At 38.8% G+C, this 25,009-nt stretch overlaps 1 protein-coding gene across 1 annotated transcript in view; it reads right to left on the bottom strand.

The window, feature by feature from the left end:
• lrp1ba (low density lipoprotein receptor-related protein 1Ba) overlaps positions 1-25,009 on the bottom strand; it is a 168,709-nt gene that overhangs the window by 91,370 nt on the left and 52,330 nt on the right. The window contains exons 22-33 of the mRNA XM_030772190.1: positions 24,756-24,938; positions 22,088-22,288; positions 17,824-18,069; positions 13,255-13,452; positions 12,471-12,675; positions 11,735-11,899; positions 9,192-9,436; positions 5,539-5,670; positions 4,339-4,566; positions 3,759-3,933; positions 3,032-3,126; positions 2,172-2,321 (exon numbers count right to left, since the gene is read on the bottom strand). Coding sequence (XP_030628050.1) covers positions 2,172-2,321; positions 3,032-3,126; positions 3,759-3,933; positions 4,339-4,566; positions 5,539-5,670; positions 9,192-9,436; positions 11,735-11,899; positions 12,471-12,675; positions 13,255-13,452; positions 17,824-18,069; positions 22,088-22,288; positions 24,756-24,938 — 2,223 coding nt within the window. The remainder of the gene's footprint in view (positions 1-2,171; positions 2,322-3,031; positions 3,127-3,758; positions 3,934-4,338; positions 4,567-5,538; positions 5,671-9,191; positions 9,437-11,734; positions 11,900-12,470; positions 12,676-13,254; positions 13,453-17,823; positions 18,070-22,087; positions 22,289-24,755; positions 24,939-25,009) is intronic.

Here is a 25,009-nt window from a genome sequence, read left to right as displayed (position 1 = left end):
AGCAAAGGAGCAAAGGCTAAGATGAATTATTGGTTCACTTTCCTCACATCACACAATACTTAAATACTGAAAACATTAGCATCAAGCGTTTCATGTTTCAACTTTCAGAACTGGACAAATGGCCAATCAAATTTCATCCATCTGCTTTACTTCATACACGCTGGAAAAGATGAGTACATGTGTTACAAATGACCACTGCTCACTCCTCCCCAGAGGTGACTCCAGTCCTCTCAGCCAAATTCAGACATCAGCCAAATTGGCTCTAATGAGAAGAAGGAAGCAGCACTCCATGCCTGCTTGTGTCTGATTGGCTGCATTACCACCTGCAAACACCTGCCAGCTCTACTTTTACTTACTGTTATCAAAAATGACCATACTCACTGATTGACGGCATGTTCCTCAAGAAATTCAGTTCACCGAAACAAAGGATTCTGACTCCTGAACGCTCTCTCTCTCTCTCTCTCTCTCTCAAGCAACGTACGAGGAACAGGGAAAAAGTAAACCGATTGTTTCAGTGGAACAGTCCTTAGAAGAGGTATAGATTGCATTGTTTCAGTGGAACAGTCCTTAGAAGAGGTATAGATTGCATTGTTTCAGTGGAACAGTCCTTAGATGAGGTATAGATTGCATTGTTTCAGTGGAACAGTCCTTAAAAGAGGTATAGATTGCACATTGAGAGGACAGAGTGAGAGTGATAGGGAAAGTCAAGTGTATACTCTGCTGGCATGGTTTAGGCATATGAATAGAGTGTAAATGGAAGACTCAGAGGAATGCAAGCAGATTGCCAGGGATAAACAGCATGTGAGGAAGTAATCAAATCAGCTTAGCATCATCTAAACAGGTCCTTGACAAGAGAACGGGAGGCCTGAGATCGGAGTCTGTGCAAGACACAGTGACAGCTATGGAATCTTGTTGAAGGAAACTACTGCAGATGTCTCCATGGTTACCATTAAAATTTTCATAAGCAATCTGAAGCCCAGATTCAAACAGCTAGACAATCAAAAACCCTATCTGGTGCCCAAAGGAAAAATGTCTCCAAGTTTAAAAAAAAAAAAAAAGGGGGGTGGGGGGGGGGTTACTGCTTCATCAGGTAATGCAGTGTGATGTGAGATAGGAACTAACTTTACTTCTTTATTTGATAACAAAATGCTAAAAATTTCCTTGTCACATTACAGCTTTAACAGTGGTTTGACTAAATTAGATCCCAAGACTTACAAGGTAACTTTACTGTTATGTGATTTTCTTCCTGCTCCAAGCGTATGTCGAGATATTCCCCTTGAATTGCCTACGACCCATTCAGAGGAGATGTGTTTAGCGCTTAGACATAACATGAAGTCCACAGACTTGTCATCTCTGTGGGGGAATGAGCTTTAAAACGTGAACGCTAAAGGTGAAAAGTGGGATGTAAAATCAGCACCAGATGCTTTGAGTCAGAATTGATGTCTTTGGTTGACGATCTTAGCCACCTTGCTCCATCTGCCTCACATTGGAATAGATTAGTGTCCGCCCTTAAATGATGAAAAATGTACCCCGTGTTCTCTGTGTCCTTTTCTCTCGGCGTTAACTGAGGGCTATATCAGGGCTGTATTGCTGAGTTTAAATAAGTGAAAACACTTCTATGGAATAAAAAAATTTCCTTAAGTTTTGTGAAAGTGTTAGCTGCTTTCATTTTATGTCTTGCAAATAATTTACAAAAAAATGGCCAAAGGTAGATTTTATTTAGATGTTAAAATCATACTGCTGTAAGTCTTTCTTGGTAAAAGGCTTGCAATGAGATATCAAAACAAAAATCCCTTTAACATATAAATCAGTTGATGAATCCACTGGAAACATCTTATAATTGAATGTACATATTTAAAAATATACAGAGATTACTTTCAAACCAATTATGAAATCCTGCATCCATAGAGTGAATTGCGAGAAGGAAAAGGAATTCATAAAGAATCCTCTGATACTGATTAAGCCATTCCTCAAATCAATCAAAAAGCAGATGAGGCAAATGTACTCCCTGACTGCCTTACAGTCTGCCTTAACCGTCTCACACACAGCACAGTAAATGTACTAAAAGGCTGAGGGTCACAACCCAGTGACAATACAATAACAATCCCTCATTTCACTCTTAAACATCACTCCCACTCACACACACACACACACAGCTACCTCTCTCTTACCCATGACGGCCAGGGCTGTGACTTTGAGCAACTCTTTCTTCAAGCTATCAATCACCTCCAGGCCACTCCCATCCAGATTACATCTGTTGATGGTGCTATTGCCAGAACTGACCCAGTAAAGCTTATTGGCCGAGTAGTCTATTGACAGGCCTGAGAGAGAGACAGAGACAGAGAGAGAGGGAGAGAGTTAGCTAATAGAACAGAACTCACCAGATCCTCCAGAGGCACTAGAAATAAAATCTTAAACCATAAAACAGATTATTATTAGACATGAGTCGACCTTCTTTCTAAAAGGCATTTCTGAGGGGAGAAAGATGTGAGAGAATGCCACTTCTGATATTTTCCATCAGAGTGATATGAAGTCACTCGTGCTGTTCTCTGTCTGCCGTTTTTATTTTGATCTGCTACTGTTTCCCACTGTGAACAGCCTTTATTTATGATGCTGTGGAGCCAGGAAAGGTCAGACTGGCTTCTAACTTGTTTTTCAATTTATTCTCTCAAATCCCCAACTCACATCACAATGGTAATTGCTATTATTTAAGATTTGGCTCAGACAGATATCATAAGCATCTTATAACAGCTTGATTTATGGAGTACACACATAGCCAGAGTATGAAAATTGGTTCAACGTGCATAAGAAACTGTGGGCTTGACCTTGAGATTCAGCTGTATTTTATAATCTTTTATGAGAGTGTGATAATTACAAGGTTATAATGTAGATGCTATTTAAAAAAAAGAAACAGCTAATAAACAAGTTTTAAAATGGAACACCTTTTATGGACCACCAACAGATGTCTTCTAACGTGCTCAATAGAACTGCATTGCATATTGCTTATTTTGGTGCATACGGTGTAATTTACCAACTGGGTCTTTTTGGTTCTGGTGTAGAATCTTGATGTTGCTTCCATCCATGTTAGCCATGTTAATAGTATTTCCATCACTCCAGTACATTTTTCTAGAGATGAAACAAAACAAAACAAAAATAATAAAATAAAAATGATAGGACTATATGACTGTATGGAGAGCTGCTGCATGCTGTGATGCTGAACACTGTCTCTTTAAAAAATGAAGAGAACCAGAAGCAGGGAAATAAGAAACGTCTTCATCGTCATAAAATCACCACGGGCTAGAGTGAAGCTGTCATTCGTACGTTGTTTCCGCCAAGGCTCTCAAACAGCTATGACAGATGACTTTCAGGAGCGGCATATGAGTGAGAAATAAAACCCAGCAAGACAGCTAATGAAACATCACAAAGCAGAAGACATAAATAACGCCAAACAAGCCCACACAGATGAACAAAGTTTCACCACTGGACAGAGAAATATTAAACGGTATTTCAAAATGACAAACCATTCTTTACACATACACCCAGCAACGGCAAAGGCACCATATGACTTCTCTTCATCTTCATAGGCAGACGGTACAACACCCTCCCCATATAACAGGATGATCTTTCTGGGAATCTGATCGATCAAACTGACCTATTTGTAGTCTTTTCTTTGTGTTACCATCAGCAACAGAAAGACTGGTTTATTTAATCAGCACCATGTTGAACAAACATGATTCATATACAGAAGGTTATATTACCCTTTGGAAGGATGCAAGACCAGACACTTGGGTTTGTCAATGCCGTAGACCACAGAGGTCTTCAAGGAGCCGTCTAAGCGTGCTGCGTTTATCTGCGTCTCATCGTTGTCAGTGCTCATCCAGTACACGTTCCTAGAGAGCCAGTCCAAGGCCAGTCCGCGTACGTTCACCAAGTCTACACACACACACACACACACACATACATAACAGTGATGTGACTGCAGGTGTTCCTAAATGTGCCCTGGAAACAGTTCTTTCTACACTTGATGGATTACATTCATCACTTGGATCTCAATTTTGTTCACTCTTTGTACCACAATAAAACAGCTTAAGACAGATCTATGGAGGACAATCTCTCATATCTTTGTAGATGTGTTATTTTGGCAAAATGCATTACGCAAGATTCAGAATTTATCTGTGGGAGTATTGTATTCCTAAATCACATCACTGTCAAAACTGGGACAGAATCATCCAGTATCAAATATATGAAGGGTGGGAGTTGTCGCTACACAGAAACATGAGCTATGAAAGCAACCTGAGCTGATGACATGGGAGTGTACAGGCCTGGGCAAAAGACTACCTCCTGTTATAACGGTCTCCAGACGAGTCCCATTAATAAAAGCTCGCTTTATTGTTCTCGTTTTTACGTCGGCCCAGTAAATCCACTCATCCGTCGCGTCGTAATCCATGCTGGAGATGTCGTCAATATCAGGGATGGTAAAGGCGGTGATGATATTGAGGTAAGGGTTGTCTATGTCCACACCTCTGATCTCAGAGCGCCTTGCATACAGTAGAAATCTCTTCAAAGCTGCCATGAGAAAACTTAAGTTAAAAATAAATAAATAAACTGTTTAAACACATTTGACTCAGTCCCCTTGTGTGGTTTTACATCTGTGCTTGAACAAACCACACACTTTGATAAACTGGCTTTAGAAAGTCAACATTTGATAGCAATACTTGGCTGCTCTACACAGAGACCTGAGTTCAATATTAATAGTGCTAAAGCTGCATTTCTTGAGCAACTCTTTCCTGCACAGCTCTCTCCATACAGCTACATTCTTACATTCTTTACCACACCAGTGAACAAACTGAATGTATCGCTTCATCTAAGATCTGTCGGAAAAGAATCTAGTGAAGAAAGAGCTGTAACTCTATTGGAACATGGCCAGTCATTTGAAACCCTTAGAAAAATAAGTGTTTGACCCTGCTCTGATTCAAGGCCTTTAAAAAGGGATGAAATGTATGTATTTCCTCCACGCCAAACCTCCTTCTCTGCCGCTTTCAAAGGGGAAATTTCAAAAAGGATCTCCAAATGGGTTTAGGTAGGTCGATGAAGTCTCCTGATAGTAGCTATAATTGTTTCAAGAACACTCTTTCACTCTCTTTAAAAATCTAGAGTTCAGCAGTCAGTTTTGTTTTTTTTTTTCTTTTGCACAGTCCCACAGCCTTCATTATCTGCACGTTTCATAAAGCTGATAATATTAATTATATCGGGTGACAACATTTCATAAAAATGTCCTTATTATAAGGCATGAGAAAAAGACAGATACCTACTGATCTAAGCTGTATGAAAGCCTGAATGATCTCTTTTTTTATGAAGAATATGCATTTATCCAAAAGCCTTTAAGCTGTGAAATTCTTAGCAGCTGGTCTAAAATGCACTTTCTCTGACCAGTTTCTCTGCTTACAGAAACTGGTTTTGGAAAATGGGATGTTTTCCTTGAGGGGAAACAGTGAGTGGAGTTTGACAGTATTTTGATAGAGTGAAGCTGGTCCTTACCTTGGCAGGTGCGGTTGTTTGCAGAGAGTTTCATAAGGTGGGGGCAGGCGCAGGAAGCAGTGCGGTTATAGTTGATAAGGCACAGGTGGGAGCATGGCCCACGGCCCCTATTCCCCTCACAGGGGTTAGGGGCTAAAGAGAGAGACAGAGATAGACAGACAGACAGACAGAGAGTTAGCTAATAGAAAAGAACTCATCAGAAACGCATGCATGCACGCATGCAAGCACATACACATGCACACACACTTTATATATGTAAAATAAAGTGAATTTTAGGTCAAGAAATAACTTTTTATCAACTTATGTTCATAAACATAACACCTATGTAAACATATATAAAGAAAAGCAGCAAAATCTTTCACAGACATTATCAATGTGTAATCAAATGGCTTTTACTCCATACTTTTTTTTCAGTAAATGATTGACACTTGAGCACTAACAGGAGAAAAGAGAACAGCAGAACTGAACAGCAACAGTTAATTTTTCAAACTGGACATGGGAATGAAGCTGGACTGAAACGCAACAGATCAACCTGAAACATCCGCTCACAGCAGCCAAAAAAAGGTTCAGCCAAAGGAAACTTTTCAGGACGGTCGGCATAAAGACAAGCCAGCACTGCCCAAAACAAAGACATAGTAACCCATATCTATACTGCAACCAAATGAATACAGCCTGACATGTCTCACTGCACTGCTCTCCAAATATTACATGATCCACCTGTTTGAACACTAACCCTCATGATTTTCCTGTCAAATGAATTTCCCTCTGAAAAGACCTCCAGACCATCTCTTCTCTGTAGGTTTGGATTTTTTCAGCCATTTAAAGTTAGGTAAAAACAAGATGACCAAAAGGTGATCCTTTGTTGTTGTTGTTTTTTTTCCAAACAAAAGCTAAACGCAGTCAAACTTGAGCTTCAAAAGACTTTATACAGATTTGATGAACATAACATGAAGGTTTTAATGAACATGTTGTTACGACTTTAACAACATATCAGATGAATTTCACATTCACAATGCATTGTAAGCGCATTGTAAGAGAGACATTATAGAGCCTTTATAGAATCTCATAAAGTCTGCGTAAGTTGTTAAGAAATTGACAAATAGTTATGCTGCCTCATAACAATACGCATAAGCCAGAAGAATGAAACAGGTCTAATGTGTTCTGCACTGTTCTACCCGGTATATTAAAGCAAACATGGAAAAGATACCCACAGCTGGATATGCTCAAATTGCTTATAGTCCTACTGAGAAATAAAATGCTAGACTTGCTTTGATCCATCGCCACATGCTCATAAAAAACATTTTTATATTACTACTCCTCATTCATTAGGCATTAAAACTGTATCAGAGGTAATGCTATGGATTGTAACTGATGGGTGTAAAGTCAGTACATATTGATGTCAACAGGATAGATTTGGACAACTTCGCATCAAAGAAAATGTCGCAAAGTAAGAGAGAAAGAAAGGAACAAAGAAAGAAAGAAAGAAAGAAAGAAATATTGAAGTTGGAATTACAGTTTACAGCTGTTGTCCAGCATTTCACTAATACTGCAGGACATGTCCAAAAAAGAAAAAATAAACAAAAACAAAACTACTGATATCTTGCCAGCAAAACTATCTGTGACCTAAAACATCAATGCTACTATGTCAGTACACTTAATGTCTGCTGAATGCAGTTTAATAACACAAATTATTTCCATTGAACATATAAAAAATTATAGCAGTTCTAACAATACTGAGCTGAAAGCTGTTTGACACACATGGTTTTTTATGTGTGTGCTATCATGCACTAAGCTCATTACAGAGTGCATAAGAAATTATTCTGTCAAAAATGCTAAAAAAAGTTATAGGACGGCATGACTGCTATGTCAAATGTTACAATACATTATGCAGTCTTTATAATGCCTCATTTTTATGAACTATGCACATGGTATCCATAGGAGCGGTTACTGTTTTATGAATAATTAAAGCCAGGTAGAATTTTCAAATCTTCACTCATATGTTTCAGAATATCCTCAGTTTTGGATGTAAAAACAGTAGGGTAGGACTTGTTCTGGTATGAAATTTAAATACAACCAAGTCTCATCTAATCCAATGATATTGAGGAGTTTCTTGAGCGTCTAAGACACCACAGTAGCTAAAGATACACATTCATTAACAATCATTAACAAATCAAAAGTACGAATTATTAGGATTTTGCTCAATTTTGTTTCCTTTTTCTTCTATTTTTTTCCCATTATGTCAAACTTCACTCGACCATGATACAGGTCAAGACATCACCCACTTAAATTTCAGCTCATAACCTTCCAAATGAAAAGCGGCATTTATTCATCAATCACGCCTGTCAGTCATATCAGACCAGTATAATTTGGCAGCAGGAAAATTACTCTAACAATACTTTATTTAATGTTTCACATTAATATTACAAATATACACTCACTGACCATGTCAAACAAATCGTTTTGGACGGTGTATTCTTGGGAAAGCTTTTCCATACTACAGAGCTGTACAACACTCTGTAAAGATAAATTTAGGATTCACAGTCCGTAGGTCCCTTAACAGATTGGTTCTGGTTCACTCACTTCAATTTCGGCAGTTTTGACTGGCGTGTGTTAAAAGCAAACATCTGCCTTTCACCTTCTCTCTCCCTGAACTCAGAGAGCGGATACCTCTTTTGAAACTGCACACACTTGAATTGCTACTCACCTCCAACCTGCGACTTTATGACTCTCTAGCCAAACCCTGCCCTGCTTTCTTTCCTCCGCTGTGGCTATTAGGTGGCCCTGCCTGATTCAACTCTTCTCTCGACTCAGCACAAAAGGTACTGTTTAAAGCTTCTCATGAATATACTCTAGCTCCAATTAATGTGTCCAAATAATAAACACTGCTATGCATTTACAGGGTGAAATATTCACTGATTTATACAATTTTTTGTCACGCTTTTATGTCTCATATTTCACAACTGAAATATGAGACATACATGTACGGTTAACGTAAATAATGCTGTGATTTTTCAAAAAGTGTAAAACTCCACAAGGTCATTCATTAATGTTGCATAAAAGCATGTAAGCCTTCCACTTTCAGCAAATACAATTCAAACATACCAATTCATTAAACACACGATCTCTTCAAAGCATACTGACGCCCAACACAATCTATACATTCTTCACAACTTTAAGTTACAAATAATTTAAAGGCTTTCTGTCATATTTATGAGGGTTGTCATGAATAATGTGTAAAACTTTCATGATATCATCGCCTTCAAATAAAGTATGATTTGAAAGCTCAGGTGGCCTATACTGACACAGATAAGATGCATCACAGATGCCCTAATGGAATAACATTCGATTTTTTACAAGACCGCTTGCCTAACTGCGATGCACTGCTCTTATTCACATCCAACCAAAAAAAGCATGCAACATTCTGGTCTTTTCCTCAGCATCTCTCCAACATCCAGTCTTAACATAAACCTGCTTCATATCATTAGGAGGTTAATTCTCTTATGCTTTATTTTCCAAAATATCTTGTGATTAAAAACTCCAAAACACATCAAAAGAATACAACCTGGATCCCTACCAAAAGCTGCTTTGTGTTTATTTACTGGAGAAAACGTTGTGATTTTTAACTTTGGTGAAAGCTGTTCAAAGGGTCTTACTTTGTGGCTGTCTGCTGGGATGGCAGATCTCCAGGTCAAAGGGCTGAGCGCTAGTCTTCTGGATCACAGTCACGTTGGAACCTGTCCATTTATTGGCTTTGGTCAGCGTATTGGTTCTCCAGTCTGTCCAATAAATGTTTCCACCATAGAGCGAAACAGCAAACGGGTGGGACAGGAACTCATGTCCTCTCAGTATCTCAATAACTCCACTGCCATCATACAGAGCGGAGTATATCGCGTCTGAGCTGTGGAAAAGACAAGGCACAGATCTCTTCACTGGAAATGAAACACGAGTGATGCTCCATTGTGACTGAAGCATTAAGCATGTGATCAGACTGACCTTGGAGATAATGACATGCACTCATAGAAAGACCACTCTATTTGTATGATCTGTAAAAACATTTGCACTTGCCAAAATTATTTTAAGGTGACTAATGCAAAAGTATTTAAACCAAGATTAATTGGACTAACAGCTCAGAGACTAATACTGTGACACAACTATTGAAAGAATATTTAGAGACACTGAAAAAAAACCAATACCATGACTTAAAAAAAAAAAATCTTTCAGAGGCAAGGTTCTATCAAACACGTTAACATTCAGCCAGTGTCTTAAAAAATCTGACATGTGAGTTGATGAATCTGAGAGCCAGGATAGGTGACACTGACTTCCTGTAATCAACAGACTTCAGAGAGAAAAGGAGAGACAGAGAGAGGGAGAGAGAGGGACAGAGAGAGACACAGAGAGGCAGAGAGAGAGACACAGAGAGAGAGAGAGAGAGAGAGAGAGAGAGAGTGCTTTGTGAAAGTTCTTTGATTGCTGTACATTCCAAATGAAATGCATTAGAATTAGAGAACATAGATGGAGTGCACCTGATTTAGACATGTGACCTTCAATGGTTGATTATCTTGGTTTGACCTGACTGATAGACTAATTGACAGGTCAACTGATTTGGTCAATCGATTGAATGAATGAGTCATTCAATCATTCATTCATTTTCTGACAAACAACTGCTTCAGTATTGCCACACTAGCACATCTTGAAAATGTTGAATACCACAGATTCAACAGACACCACCTTTTGTGAGGGGGTATGTTATGGTGAAAAAAGTACTTCACTCTGTTGCATAAAACAAGGCTAAAATTACATAATCTATTAGGAAAAAACATCTCCTTATCCCCCAAAAGGGAAAATCCTTTTGCTGTACTATGCATCATAAAAGTATCCGATCAGATTAGACCATAGTACAGGTGCAGCAATACAAACCTAGGAATGCTTATCAAGCTAGAGCAAGCTCATCAATGCTATTAGAATAGTAGAACAGCAACACATTAACAAAGAAACTGAAAGTTACAATATAAATATGAATGCATTATGCTTTAAGTTTTCCTTTGAATTTGTTTAATCCTTGATGGTTAACACATGGAAAAATTTGTCATCACAAAACAATGAGAAGCTAAAAAAAACATGTCTTATTTTATACCAACCTTGTCTACAAAAAAATTAGTCATTACACACTTCAAAGACATCTGTCCACATGTTTATGCTGGTTTATACTCGAAATAAATTAAGGTGTAACAGTCAAATACTAAAGTTTGGCAACTGGCAACAACAGCCAACAGTTTACAATGATCCCTGTATGGTAGGAACCATATTGACCAATAAAATTATTGCTGACAACTGAAAGTGATTTTAGATGAGATATTACATTCTATGTTCATCAAATGGGATAATGGTAAATCCTTTTGTTTGCACTTGTGTAGTATTTTGGGGCTGTATGAAGCGAAATTTAATAAAGATGGCATCTAAGTTTGTTTGAGTAAGACAAAGAAAGATGTTGGAAGATGTTGACACTACCCAGTTCTTTGCTGTTTCAACCCTATGAAAATACACCCTTCGCTTGCCTGTTTGCCTTCCCGCCCATTTCTTGCTTTCCTGCCTCCTCCTTTTACATTACTTCAGTTTACAAGGCAAAGTTTGCCGTTGAAACATACTTGTCTGAGTTTGTTGTTTAGTCTGAGAATGCAATGTTAAGGCCCAAAATATTATAAGTTATTAAATTTGGGGTGCTATCACATTTTGGGCCTTTAGAAAATACATAGACTAAAGTGAACAGCATCTATCAGCGGCTCTTTGAATTTAAATTATATAAAGTAAGTCATTTTTACCAATAATTTCTTACAATTACAAGTGTCCATGTATTCATGGCTCAGTCAGAAAAGGGTTAAAGGGAGATGCATTTAGGCATTGTCACTTCAAACGTAACTTGAAATGCAACTTGAACTGACTAAGATTTTCATTTTATTTATTTATTTTTTTTCCCCATTAAACTCTGATAGCAGTTTTCTCCATAAGCAATACTTTAAGTATATTTTCAGCTTGCTAATCTTGCTTTTACATAAATACAGCTGTTGATCAGCAGGGAACTGCATTTCCAACCTACTCACATTTACACTGTCTCCATGGCAAAAAAAAAAAAAAAAAAAATCGTTAAATATTTAGACAGCACTTCTCTATAAAAGTAGCAAAGTGCTAGCATTCCTACCGGGCATCTGTCCACACGATTCTCTTCTCCATGTGATCCAGGGTGAGCCCATTGGGCCAGGCTCCTGAGTCCATGTCTTTAAAGACCACATGGCGTCCCTGGCCACTCATGGAAGCTCCCTCGATCCGCGGGAACGTGGCATCCCAGTCTGTCCAAAAGAGAACTCTAAAGGAAACAGAGGCTTCTCAGACTGGAGTCCCACCTCAGTTCAACCTCTCCCTCGTTCTCTTCTCCCAAGCCTGACCTCCAATCTCCCTATTGGTTTGGGCTTTTTACTTCATTTTCTTTTAGTGAGCTTTTAGCTGTCTTTTTTTTTTTTTTTTAATATTTGCATAGTTTTGTTTTGCTTAGCGGTCAGTAAAAAAGGACCTATAAAAGAAAAAAGAAAAGCCCCCCTCTGTCCTCTCTTTCTCCCTTTATTAAAGTCATATTAGCATGTCAAATCGAATTTTCATTACAGCTCCTTTAAAACTGAGACTTACAATTATATAACAAAGCTCTCATGCATAATACTGTTCGTACTGTTGTGAAATATCGCTGATATTTCATAATATAATCAAAGAGTCATAATATCATTCAAATTAAGGTGGTTCAAATGCTTTTCGAAGACCAGTCTATTTTGGTATGATAAACACAATTTCAATACTGTAGTAACCATATGTTTTACAGCATATTTAACTTTGTAGACCAGTTTCATGTGTTGTGCCTTACTTCCATCTGTGTTGGGAGAACTCACCCTTGTCCTGGGTCCACAGCTATCGCCCGGGGGTGTTCCATGCCTCCGGCTAACAACGTGCTACGCAGTTCCCCATTTAGCCGGGCCACTTCAATTTGATCCAGGTTGCTGTCAATCCAGTACAGGTTCCCAGCTATCCAATCAACAGCCAGCCCTTCAGGAGTGGCAAGGCCATGCTGTACTACCACCTCAATCCCACTGACTCCTTTAAAAAGACATGAGTGCTTGAGAAAATGACAGGATAACAGGGCCTGTTTAAAAGCCTGACTCTCTCTCTCTCCCCCCATATCTATCTGCCACTCTCTCTATATTTATTTCTGTTGCTCTCATAATTGGTTTCACCACTGACTGAGTACAAATGACTTTCCAATGCTTTTGTTTGAAAAGTTTAAAAAAAAAAAAAAGGGGAAAGAAAAGTTACTCTTCTACACATGTCAAGATCCTGCAGAGATTAAATTGACAAAAGGAAGCAACATCTCCCCAGAGTTCCATTAAACATTAACAGCTCTTCCAACTTTTTATAAACTGACTGTCTACCATTATCCTCTCTCGCTGAAATCTCTCAGAGAGATTTGAAATATTAACATATGGATACAGTAGATCTATTATTGGAGACAGAGAGGAGGAGGGGTGTCCTGCAAAACCAACAGCATATTACTGTCCATAGAAATCTTAACACAAGTTTTTTTGCTTGTTTTTATTACATTATGCCCAGAGCATCCAATGTTATGACTGATGGATTTAAATTAGGTATACATAAGACAACAATGCAAAATGGAATGACCTCCACTCTCAGCGAATTTTCCTCTGTAGATTTTGTCCTCAACCACGTCGGTCCAGTAGAGCAGGCTCTGGTTGAAGTGAAAGTCGAGAGCGATGGTGTTCCTCAGGCCGGGGACAAGCAGACTGTAATCCCTTTTGTGGAGGTCAATCCGTCTAATCTCATGTCTTATGGAGAATATTATATATGCCTCAAATGGATCTGGAAGATCAAAAAAAAAAAAAAAAAAGTATTGTTTATCAGAATTCGGATGCTGACCAAACTTTCCAAAGGGGTAATGTTCATGGCTTCACCCTCTCCGATCCACTGTTGTCTTCCAAAGCATCTTTTCTTTCTGAGTGCAAAAGCTGGCCTCTCTCTCTCTCTCTCTTTTTTTTTTTTTGTAACAGTCATTCCTCCAAGCTGGTCCTTGACCGTTAAAGAAACTTTAGACTTTGTTTAAATCCAGCCTGCTCGTGTCAAAAATTAATAGATCAAGACACATTAAATCTCATTTAATTTCATATCAAGTAAATTAAACTGGAGCACAAGCGCACAAACACAAAAACAAACACAATTAAGATTTATGAAGTTTGATTTATTGAGTTCATCTCCCTTCAACTTTTAACTAAATAATTTCTTCATCAATTTTAAATAAATGAAATATTTCACCTTTATCCATTTGTCAATGCTTGATAAGCAATAAAAAAATTATCATTGATCAAAATTTCTTCAACAGTAATTAATTTGGCAGAGTTTCACACAAACTTATTAATTATTTCTGAGTCTATCAACTTATGTTAAGAATACCAGCCCTTCCTCTGTCCCTGTGTCAGAAATTGGACTTTAAATTAACACAGGGCAGGCAAAGACAAAGAGGCACAGGAACACAAACCAGGAACAAAGCAGGATTCCAAGACTACACAATATCACTCAGGCTTAAAGATATGTCAAGGTATGGTCACACAAGGACCTCTGAAAGAACAAAGAAAAGGCAATGGCAATGGTATTGCCTATCAAACAGGTCATGAGAAAGCACTGTCCTTTTAAGCAGGCACCTTCTAGGTTACAGCAGAGAGAATGGTAAAATGAATGAATGAATGAATGAATGAATGAATGAATGAATGAATGAATGAATGGCCAATTGTTTTTCCATGGTGAATTTAAGTGCCAGTTGTGTCAAACTGCTCAAGCCTTTACAAAAAGTATTGTACTCCCCAAAGCATGCAAGGTAACCATAATATGGTTTGACTTTTTTTCTGGTGCTGTCAGCCTCTTGTTCAGAGCAGTCTGTCTAATTAGCTGTAGCTCCAGCTGCTGTCTAAGAGCATTTTTTTTCCTCAACCTTCCTGGTGTTCTTTGTTTTTCACTCGTTCTCTCTTCCCTGGGCTAATTTCTGCTGTCTGTTTTTGACTACAGATTTGATCTTTTCCATGCTGTTTAGAGGCTGAACTGTTTTCTGCGAGAGCTAGAGATGTTTTCCATTTAATATTTTGATGTTTTTGATTTGGTACATTATTAGTCTGACTCATTTGTATCTGAGTACCTAAATTAAATGCTTGTGAATTAAATCTAAAGAAAAAGGTCAAGGTGAGATTTTTTTAACGATTTGTCAGATTTTGCAAGTTCAGTGCTTTTTTCAGCAGACTTTGACCACTTCGTTTGCGTGATTTGAGGCTTTTTGAAAAAAAAAAAAAAAGAAGAAAGAAAAAAAGGGAAAAAAAAACATTCAAGGCCATCCCTTGTCTTTCTTCTCCCTCCACTCATGTTTGAACCCTCTACATGTCTACAAGCCATCGGGTTCACAGACTCCGGCCTAGCCCAGTCCAGCCAAGACTTCAGTGCTAATCATCATTCATACTGTATTGCTGCAGTATAGCCATTTAGTAGGTTCCCTGTCAAATATTGACAAACTGGCAGGAACATTTCTCGCCTGGTGCACAATCTTTTTTTTTCTTCTCCTATTTTTTATCAATTAGATCTCCATTGTCTTGCTTCAAAGACATCAACACTAAACATTACCATAACATCTAACATCAATAAAAGTTCTTACTAAAGTGCACTTTTATGAAACAGTGGGGGTTTAGAGAGAACTTTCCAAGGCTTTGTCTATAAGTCAATATCTGTCTCCTTGGTCAGAGTGTAGACAGGGATACTTGTAGAAATTAAAGATCTAACAATCTGATGAGTGTACATTTTGGCACATCTTACAGTGGTCTTATACTGAAAACCTGTTTCTAATCTAAAGCTGTTTCTAATCTACAGTACATACAAGAGCTTAATTTAGGGTTATATAAATGAGGTGTGAATATGGAGTCCATTCATAATCGGGCGATAGCCTGATGATCAGTCAAATGTAACATAACAGTAGGTAACAACGTGAACTTTAACTCAGTCTGAACTCAGATGCAGACTAGAAGTTGTCTGTATTGTTATAATTCAAAAAAGGCATATTTCTGAATTGGAAACTCGCTGCTGTGAACCATGCCATTTTATCCATATATTTCAAATATCTCTGATATCCATGAGTATCAGATTTACCTCAGGAAACCTCTCCTATCTCTGTGTGTAGTGCAATAGGAATACAAATTAGTTTTCAGTTTGCAAATTTAAGATGCAATACCATTAGTACTGAAATTCTCAGACACTTCTCCTAACACTGTTAACCTTTGTAAATTGGACTTGCCTGCCCTTTCATCACTGTTTCAGCAATTTGAACAATGAGGTCTCCAAGGGCCATGTTACAGCAAGGGAATATGACCAGAAAAAAATATATAAAACAAAAACTGTGACATGGTTCACACAAAATCAAAGATAAAAAAAATGATAATCATTTCAGTCTTCACTTTGTTTCTTCTGTTATGTTATAACCTGATGTTCACCATCACTAAAACACACTTTTTCTTCCTGTTTTTCCAGAATGAAAACTTTAGTTTCTCGTAATAGGAAAATAGCTCTTTTTGACACTATATTTTTTCATGTTTTTAAAAATAAGTTCAGTTTGACCAACAAGTAGAAAACACACACATGAGTTACATTTCTCAAGTAAACAGGGCCTCTGTCCCTTGGGGTTTTTTTTATACACCATAATCTCTTCCTTCACACAGATGTCCTACCCACCTCTCCCACACTCACACATACACACACACACACACACACACACACACACACACACACACATACAACACCTTCTGTAACCAGATACCTACTCCGCCTTCTTCTTTTTTTTTTTTTTTTGCAAACACAAGAGCACACTCCTAAAGTCAGTCTCTGTTCCCCACAGGGCATGGGATGCTAAGAGAGGATACTCTTGGTACACATCTCTCAGACAGGTTGAGGGTGAGTGAAGGATAGTAAGTATAAAAGCAACCTCTATAGTCAGTCAGACTTCTTTTCTTTTCTGTGACCTGTAAGCACTGACAGAATGAACAAAGTGAACAGGATAAAGTTAATGAGGAATGTACGGAGGATGCCAAAAAGCTGCAGGGTAATTATGCTGAATCATCTTCTGTTGAGAATCTGAAGGGAGCCAATTATTACAGCAATACACTCTCAGGTCATTTTCATGGGCTTTTTTTTTTCCTTTTGCATTTAGTCGTCGCCAGTTCCCTTGCAACTCCCTTGCAGCCATCATCTGAAATACTCATCGTCGCACTGTCCACTCTGTCAATACCAGATGTACCTCACTTCAAAGAAAGGTTTTTGGTGTGACATATCACAAGTGCACATGAGGAGAAGAGATGTGCAAGCCAAACCCGGGGGGTCATACTCTGACATCAGGTCTCCAGCTATGAATGCTAACTATTAAAATCTTGATTTTTCAACTGCGGTAGTAAGTGGAATGTATCAAACTCCCTGACAGAGAGAGGTGTTTTAAGGTGAGGACACAATAACGTAAAAATGAGAAACTGGTGAATCATACCTGAAAGTAGTTCAGTGACTGTCGAGATGAAATAAATTGTTCACACAGCCTGCTGAACTGGAAATTTATATATGCAGACTAAGGGTCCATTTACATGTAATATAAACAATAGTATTGTATTTAGTCCATGCTGATATTCACACAATGAAACACAGAAAAAGTTCTAAATTCTATAATCATTCGCTGTGAAAGTTATGAGCTGGCTATAAGCTATGGTTATCCTCAGGTGTGCATGTTTAAAAAAGAAATATTAATGTGTAAAGTATGATTACCTCATTGCACTCTATAATATTTTTTGGTCTTACTGCTTGGCCTACTACTCATCACTACACGAATGAGTCAGACAGACCTGGGAACAGCTGGAGGGAACATGTAAGGCTGGTAGATGGATGGTGATTGGTCTGGGATCAGCCCACAGCTGTGGCAGGAAATGTCATTAACATGGGGGTGGGGGTTGGCAGATCTTGAAAACTGTTTTTTTTTTTTTTTCTTAAACTTACCTCTACGGTGTTATATCATTCCTTCACATCTGAGAAGATGGAAGAGTGTTTTTTTTATCAGCGCTGCTGTAATTTCTATCTCTACCAAAAGCTCATATCGCACAGACACTGAACCCCTTTTGGGACAGATTCCCACGTTCCTATCAGACATCACTCTGGAATGACTCTTACCTGTACTCTGGCAGCTCTCTCCATCCGGCTCCAGTTTCCAGCCTGGGTAACAGGAGCACTTCACTGTGCTTTTGTCCTGTTCACACACCTGGCTGCACTTCAGGTGTTTACTGCAATAGTCCAGCACTTCACACGTCCGCCCGTCAGAGCCCAGGTTCAGCCCTGCCGGGCACGAGCAAACTACGCCCTTACCAGGAGCTACAGCACACTCATGGCTACAGCCGCCGTTCATCTGAGAGCACTCATCTAGACAAAGAGATACAGAAGGAGAGAGAGAGAAAGAGAGAGAATAAGAATACTAGTCAGACAGAGAGAACGAGAGGGATATAAAGAAGCTAGAAGAGGGAGATGAAAAATACAAAAAGAGAAATGAGACAAAGAAGAAGAAGAAGAAGATGAAGAAGAAGAGAATGAGGTAGCAGTAGTAGTAGTAGAAGAAGAAGAAGTGAGAGAAGATAGAAGAAGAAGAAGGCGGAAATCTCACAGATTAAATGGATTAGACTGAAAGAAAAACATGACTTTGGCAGGCTTAAAGTGATACAGAAGTCAATCTGGGACGGCTGTGTGGTGGCCACTGCTGGCAGACACATCTCCTTAGTGGGAATAAAACCAGCCAGCAGGCCACTGAGGAAAAGTGTGAATAATTCAGGCCACAAACAAAGAAGGTGACCGTTGAAGGTGAAGGTTTCTCTCCTTTCTTTAGATAAGGAATAGAGTGATGGTGAAAGAGTAAGCTTTGATATTCATCATTGACCAAAATGTGGATTAGTCCTCCAGCAATTCTGAGAAAATATCCAGGCAAAGGAGACTCCATCTTAGTGCATTTCTATGAGAGATCTTTTCATTTTTTTCTTTTCTTCTGATTTCTGTCAATTCATTTTAATTTATCAAGCCTTGTGTGTCATTTTGCAAGTTTTTAGTAAGCTAAGAGGAAAACTCAAAGGAAACTGCACAAAACAAAATCAAACTCTGCCCCAAATTTCAAATCAAAACAGAATCCGATCACAGAAATCAAATCTGAGACATCGGATGGAAATTGATCAATTAGAAATATGATAAAAAAAAGGACAAATGCTTGTGACGTACCAGTCAAAGGGAGAAAATAAGGCTTCCACACCATTTTACTCAAAATATGCCCTTTCCAATGAGCTGAAAAATCAATTACATAAACTACATGATAATTATAGTCATCCATGCTCTCTGAATTAATTAGATAGTTGAATCAATTAGTTAATTAGTTGTTATTTTATTGCTGTTACTTTTACTGATACTTTCATGTTAGAGCAAAGTGTGCAGCAAAGACAGCCTGAAGGAAAAAAACTAAACAATCGTAGAGATTATTCTTTTTGCCTGTGTCCTATTTCACTCTACATCTCTCTCCAGCACATGGTCCCACTTAAATCCAAACAGGTCGAGAAAGCAAACCAAACAGTTTGAAATGACTTCCGAAAAGGACCCTCTGAGTCATGATTAAGCCATCCCCTGCTTGCTTAACAAGAACCAATTGGGTTTTTCTTTCTCTCTCTCTCTTTTTTAATGTCCAATGGAACCTCCAGGTGCACTTCGCCAGCGTCGGTTTCAGACCCTCTGAGGTTCGTTTGGAGACACACTGCTGCATATTCCACTGAATTAATCAATCTCTGGAGGTGCTGGGAGGACGGGTGGGGAGAGAGGCATAATTGGCTTTAAGCTGACTCGAGCCTTATTCAGCTCAGCGCATCCGCTGCTCACCTGGGGAATGGGCCCTTCGCCTCGCTGGCTGACGCAGTAGGAGATGAACTTTACTTTCAAATCCTTCCTCATCTTGCTTTGACAAGCTGAGGTCCCCAACGGTGAAGCAATGCCACACAAAAAATCCCCAGCTCTGTCATTTGGGCAAATTACAAGTTTTTCATGGCTCTCTGTTATAGTTCAAATCATTACAAGATTTATTGTACCATGTCTTTATTGTACAATAAAAAAAATCTCTTAAAAACGATTTCAGGGTGATAAAAAATAATCCCAAACAGAGTGGGTATTGCCATTTGATATTGGCAATCTGAGAGGTCCTAGAGTTGAACTCATCATTTGGCCAAATACACGAAAAGGACATGAATTTACATCAAAATCAGCAGAGCAAAATGTCAAGCCTGTCAAAACACACACACACACACACACACACACACTCACACACACACACACACAGACACACACACACACACAGGCACACATTTTTGCTGTCCTTTCTAATCACCGTTAAGATATAGTGCACTTTGACCACTCTGCCATTTCTCTTCTCAGGAAAAGCTGTTTTCATTGTAAAAGTGAGGACCACGCTTATGCTTCATTGTAAACCCATTGCCTGATGTCCATTCTGGCTGTCTGAGCAGGGGAAGAGAAGCTAGCAGGAACTGGCAGAGAAGGTCAAAGACCCCTCTCTAATCCACAGGAATTTCCTCTCTGTTTCTGTCCTAATCACTCTCTTATTGATATGCCTGATCCATCCGTCCGTCCGACTGTGAGGGCGGTGGAGAGCGGCCAAGGCAAACCTGGGATCCCAGGCTGTCAGGATTACATTATCACTGCGCTCAAAGGCTGCTCTCTGCTCTACTGCTCTCAACGCAGAGGGAGTGGAGGACTGGAGCCAGCTCGCCAACTGTAGTCAGCGAACTGCTCAGAAAGTCACCATGTCCTTAACAGGAGTGTCCGGTACACAGCACGCAATCCACACGGAGGAATGGGCTGGAAAGACAGTTCATTACAACATGGCATCTATGGATGATAGCTGTAATAGTGAAAGTAGTGAATAATGGTATTATTATAGAGTAATAATAACTGAAGTAAATAAAACTACAGGATCAGTCAAATTACACTGGCTTTAATTAGACTTGTTGCTATTGTCTAATAATAATAATAATAATAATAATAATAATAATAATAATAATAATAATAATGATGATAATAATAATAATAATAATAATAATAATAATAATTAATGTTTATTTAGAGCCCAGTATCACTATTTATAGTCTCAAAGGGCTTTACATGTCTATAACAAAGTCAAATCAAAATTATATTATACATAAGTTTGAAAAAATTGATAAGTCTTTAGTCTGGTTTTAAAGGTATGGAGAGAGTGTAGGTAAACCATTCCAGAAGAAGGGGGAGCGGTAGGAAAAGGCTTGGTTGCGCCTTCTTTCTAACTCTTGGAACGACTAATAGTCCAGAATCTTGAGAGCGCAGGGTGCGAGGGGGGTTACAGGGTGTAATTAAGTCAGACAGGTAGGAAGGCACAAGTCCATGTAAAATGTTATGTGTTAATAAGAGGACCTTAAAATCTGCCCTTGCACGAATTGGGAGCCAATGAAGGGAAGCCAGGACAGGTGTAATGTGATCAAACTACTCTGGTCAGAATTCTGGCAGCAGCATTTTGGACCAGCTGAAGACTTTTGGTACTAGAGGCAGACAGGCCAGAGTACAGAACATTGCAGTAATCGAGGCGAGATGTGATGAATGCGTGAACGATGGTTTCTGCATCATCCATACTTAGAAAGGGCCTAATTTTAGCGATATTGAAGAGGTGATAAAAGGCAGTGACCAGAGTCAAAAATCACACCAAAGTTTTTAGCTGAAGAGTTTTGAGAGATGATGATGCAGTTGTCAAAATTTAGGGTAAGATCATTAAAAGGATGCTTATGTGTAGGGGGAACAATGACCAGCATTTCAGTCTTGCCTGCGTTAAGCATCAGGAAATTTGAAGACATCCAACCTTTAATAGCACAAAGACATGCCTCAAGGTTAGCCAGTTCAGAGCGATCATTGTGCTGGATAGTTAAGATAGTTAATCGTCAGCATAACAATGGAAGTTAATGTTGTAACTACAAATAATGTCACTCAAAGGGAGCATGTAAATAGAGAATAAAACAGGGCCAATGACTGATCCCTGAGGAACACCATTGTTAAGCTCACGGTATTCAGAGGTCACATTATTATAGCGGGCACACTGCTTTCTCTCAGAGAGATAAGATTTAAACCAAGAGAGCACCAGGCCGCAAATGCCAATTTGATTTTCCAGGCACTTTAATTATTCCATGTCAATTCCCAAATCCAACTCCACCATAATCAATCTAACTTTCACTTGTAAAATCCATGACTGACTGGGTCCATACACTTCTGATGGAATGGGTGATGGATACATATATATGACATAACTGGCCAAAGATTCTTCTACACGGGGATGATTCATAACCACTGACCTCTTGATAAAAGAATGAATTTGACTCACCACAGAAAGGCCCCTCATCTGATTGGTCAGCGCAGTCTCTCCGTCCGTTGCAGATCCTCTCGGGCGGGAGGCAGACAGAGGTGTCATTGGCACAGGGGTATTTCGGGAGTTTGCAGATGAACAGTTCACACCCCTCCTCATCTGAGAGGTCTTCACAATCGTGGTCGCCGTCGCAAACCCAGCTCTTGCTAATGCATTTCCCTACAGTGAGACGCAGCATGTTGCTCTTAGCTCAGATCGCTTGTTAACACAGCCAGACCACAGGGCTAATGACTTGTTTTCCAATTTGTTGGAAAAACATTGCTTATTGAGTGTGCAGTCACCTCCCCCATCTTTTTGCATTTACTGACAAGGGTTATTAAAACAATGAGAGGCACTGATTACCCCAAAGTGTTCCACTTTCTCAGACGGAAAAAAAAATCCCATTGATTAACCACTAAAGGCAATCTATTCTCAGACTAATACTGAAGGCATTATTAGAGATGGAAGAATCTTTGAAATTACACATTTTTTTTTCTTGTTTTCACAAGACTTGAGACATTCTTTAAAACAAACTAGAAATACAATAGCTGATGTGAAGTGGCCATGAACTGAAAGTATACCTCCAATTAGACCAGAGTGCAAAGAGAAAAACACACTACCCTTAAAAAAAATCACTAGATTATTTTAAGTTAAATAAAACAATACTCTATTGTTTGTTTGCATGGAAAACTGCCGTGCATCCTCAACAGAAAGAACTGAGAGACACTTTGCTGACGGGGGGCAAACCACAGCTGTTCTGTTGAAATCTTAGAGAAGTCCCAAGTGTTGTGATAGCAACAGAGATGTGAGAGAAGATTGACTGGGATCAGCTGCTTGTTCCCATCATGTGACCGTTTACTACAGAGGAGGCTCAATATGATCAGAGATATCCTGGTAAACTGCATCTCTGAACAGGAAAAGAAAATTATCTAGTTTGTGCAAAGCCCTAACAACAAGTTTAGTACATCTGTCTCTAAAATGGATCTTCTGCTCTAATGAGAAAGGAAAGTGACAGGGGTAGTTTGCTTTGTACTCAATGAGCACAAATCAAATGAAATGTTTCAGAGGGGTCCTTTTGTTAGTCCAGAAAGCAATCTGCCCTATGTTCATGTTGTGAATGCAGAGATGCTTGTGGTGGCACCCTCCACATGGAAAACAACTGAACAATAAATATGAACAGAGATGCGTTGACCAAACCCTCCGAGCATCCGGCATCCATCAAAGCATGAATCTCATTTCTTCTGTATGACGACTTCAAAATGATTTGCTACTTTCATTAGGCTAAAAAAAATTGAACAGACTGTCTAAAGGCAAAACTTATTAAAAGTCAATGACAAGGATAAAAGCTATCATATTCTGTGAGAAAATAATTGCTCCGTTATTCTAAAGGACTAACGTATGTGACACACTAACTACCAAAAATCAATAGTGCATTTGTTTGGACAGCAGTGTTTGCACTGGCCTCTGGTCAAATGTGTTAAAATAAAAGAGAAAAAAGAAAGAAAAAAAAAGAAAAAAGGGATTTCCTGTCACGCCTTTGAGGATACAGATCAATCAATAAAACAGAGGGAAGAGCCCATTGTTATTCAAGCCTGTCTTTCAACACCTCACAATTACTCCAATTAAAGCAAAAAAAAAAAAAAAAAAAAAGAAAAAAGGGAAAGAAAAAACTCAGCTTAACAGAATTACAGGGTTCAGATTTATATGCTAATTAGGTTCAGGTGATCATGTAAACAAACGCATACTCTCAAGCAAAGTAATGTTATTAATAGATGTGTGTTTTAATTACAGCCAAAACCTTTCTCTTTCTCTCTCTCTCTCACACACGCACACACACACACACTTAATAAAATAAAACCTGCAACCTCAGCCAAGAATGCAGCAAAATTGGCACCAGTCTCTGCATGGTGTCCGACACTGTGCAAAATGAATTTTTGAGATTTGTGTAATGCGGGAAGTTGTCCAGCAGTGAGGAAAATGCTTATCATTCAATCGCATTGAGAGAGACTAAATGGAAATAAGCCTTTGTGCTGGCTCTAATCAGTACCTCCTGAGAGGACAACCACTCAACTCCATCTTTTCCCTCTCTTTTTCTCTCTTTTCACTGATTTTTTAAATTTTCACTACTCAAAGATACAATATTCAGGTAAGTGCACACATACAGAGCAGTCTCACTTCAACTGCTCACCTGCACCTTCCCTAAGCAGGACAACCTGAGTGTCTGCTTTGAGTTATAGAGGCATGTGGAACTTGTTTAGAAAGCCTGAGGATAAGCTCCAAATGATCACATTTAATATCATAAATACATGCTGGAGACAGACTGCAAGCCTCTTTAAAACTCTTGTCTTTTTGAAGCTGGGAAGAATTTACTTACTCACTTACATAATGAAAAATGTTTCATATTCACTGTGATACTTCATATGTATGATGTGACTGTGAGAAACTGCACTGTGAATACTTTTTCTTTTTTTTTTTTTCACATCGCCACTTTATTACTTATGAAAAATAACATCCTCACAACTTCTGAGGAGAACATTAAAAGTTCCAGAGAGAACCTGTTTATCCTGAAATCATCAGAATGCTAAGAGTTTGCATGAAAAAAAAAGAAAAGAAGAAAAAAGAAAGAAAATAAGAGGACAGCACTAACCTGAGAGTTTGCAGGTGAACTTGGCTGTGGTGTCACATGGGCGCCTGGTTCCCTCACAGCTCTCCTCATCGCTGCCATCCTCACAGTCTTTATCGCCGTCACAACGCCAGCGCTCAGGGACACACGTGCCGTCGTCACGGCAAAAAAACTCCTCCACACTGCAGTCGTTAACAGGAACTGAAGCTGAGGGACACAGAAACCTTGGCTTAAGTTTTATTTCTTATTATTTTAAATCATTTTTTATTAATAATCTG

Source organism: Chanos chanos, chromosome 4 (assembly GCF_902362185.1).
Source record: "Chanos chanos chromosome 4, fChaCha1.1, whole genome shotgun sequence".
NCBI classification, from domain to species: domain Eukaryota; kingdom Metazoa; phylum Chordata; class Actinopteri; order Gonorynchiformes; family Chanidae; genus Chanos; species Chanos chanos.
This window is presented reverse-complemented; position numbering and strand designations above follow the sequence as displayed.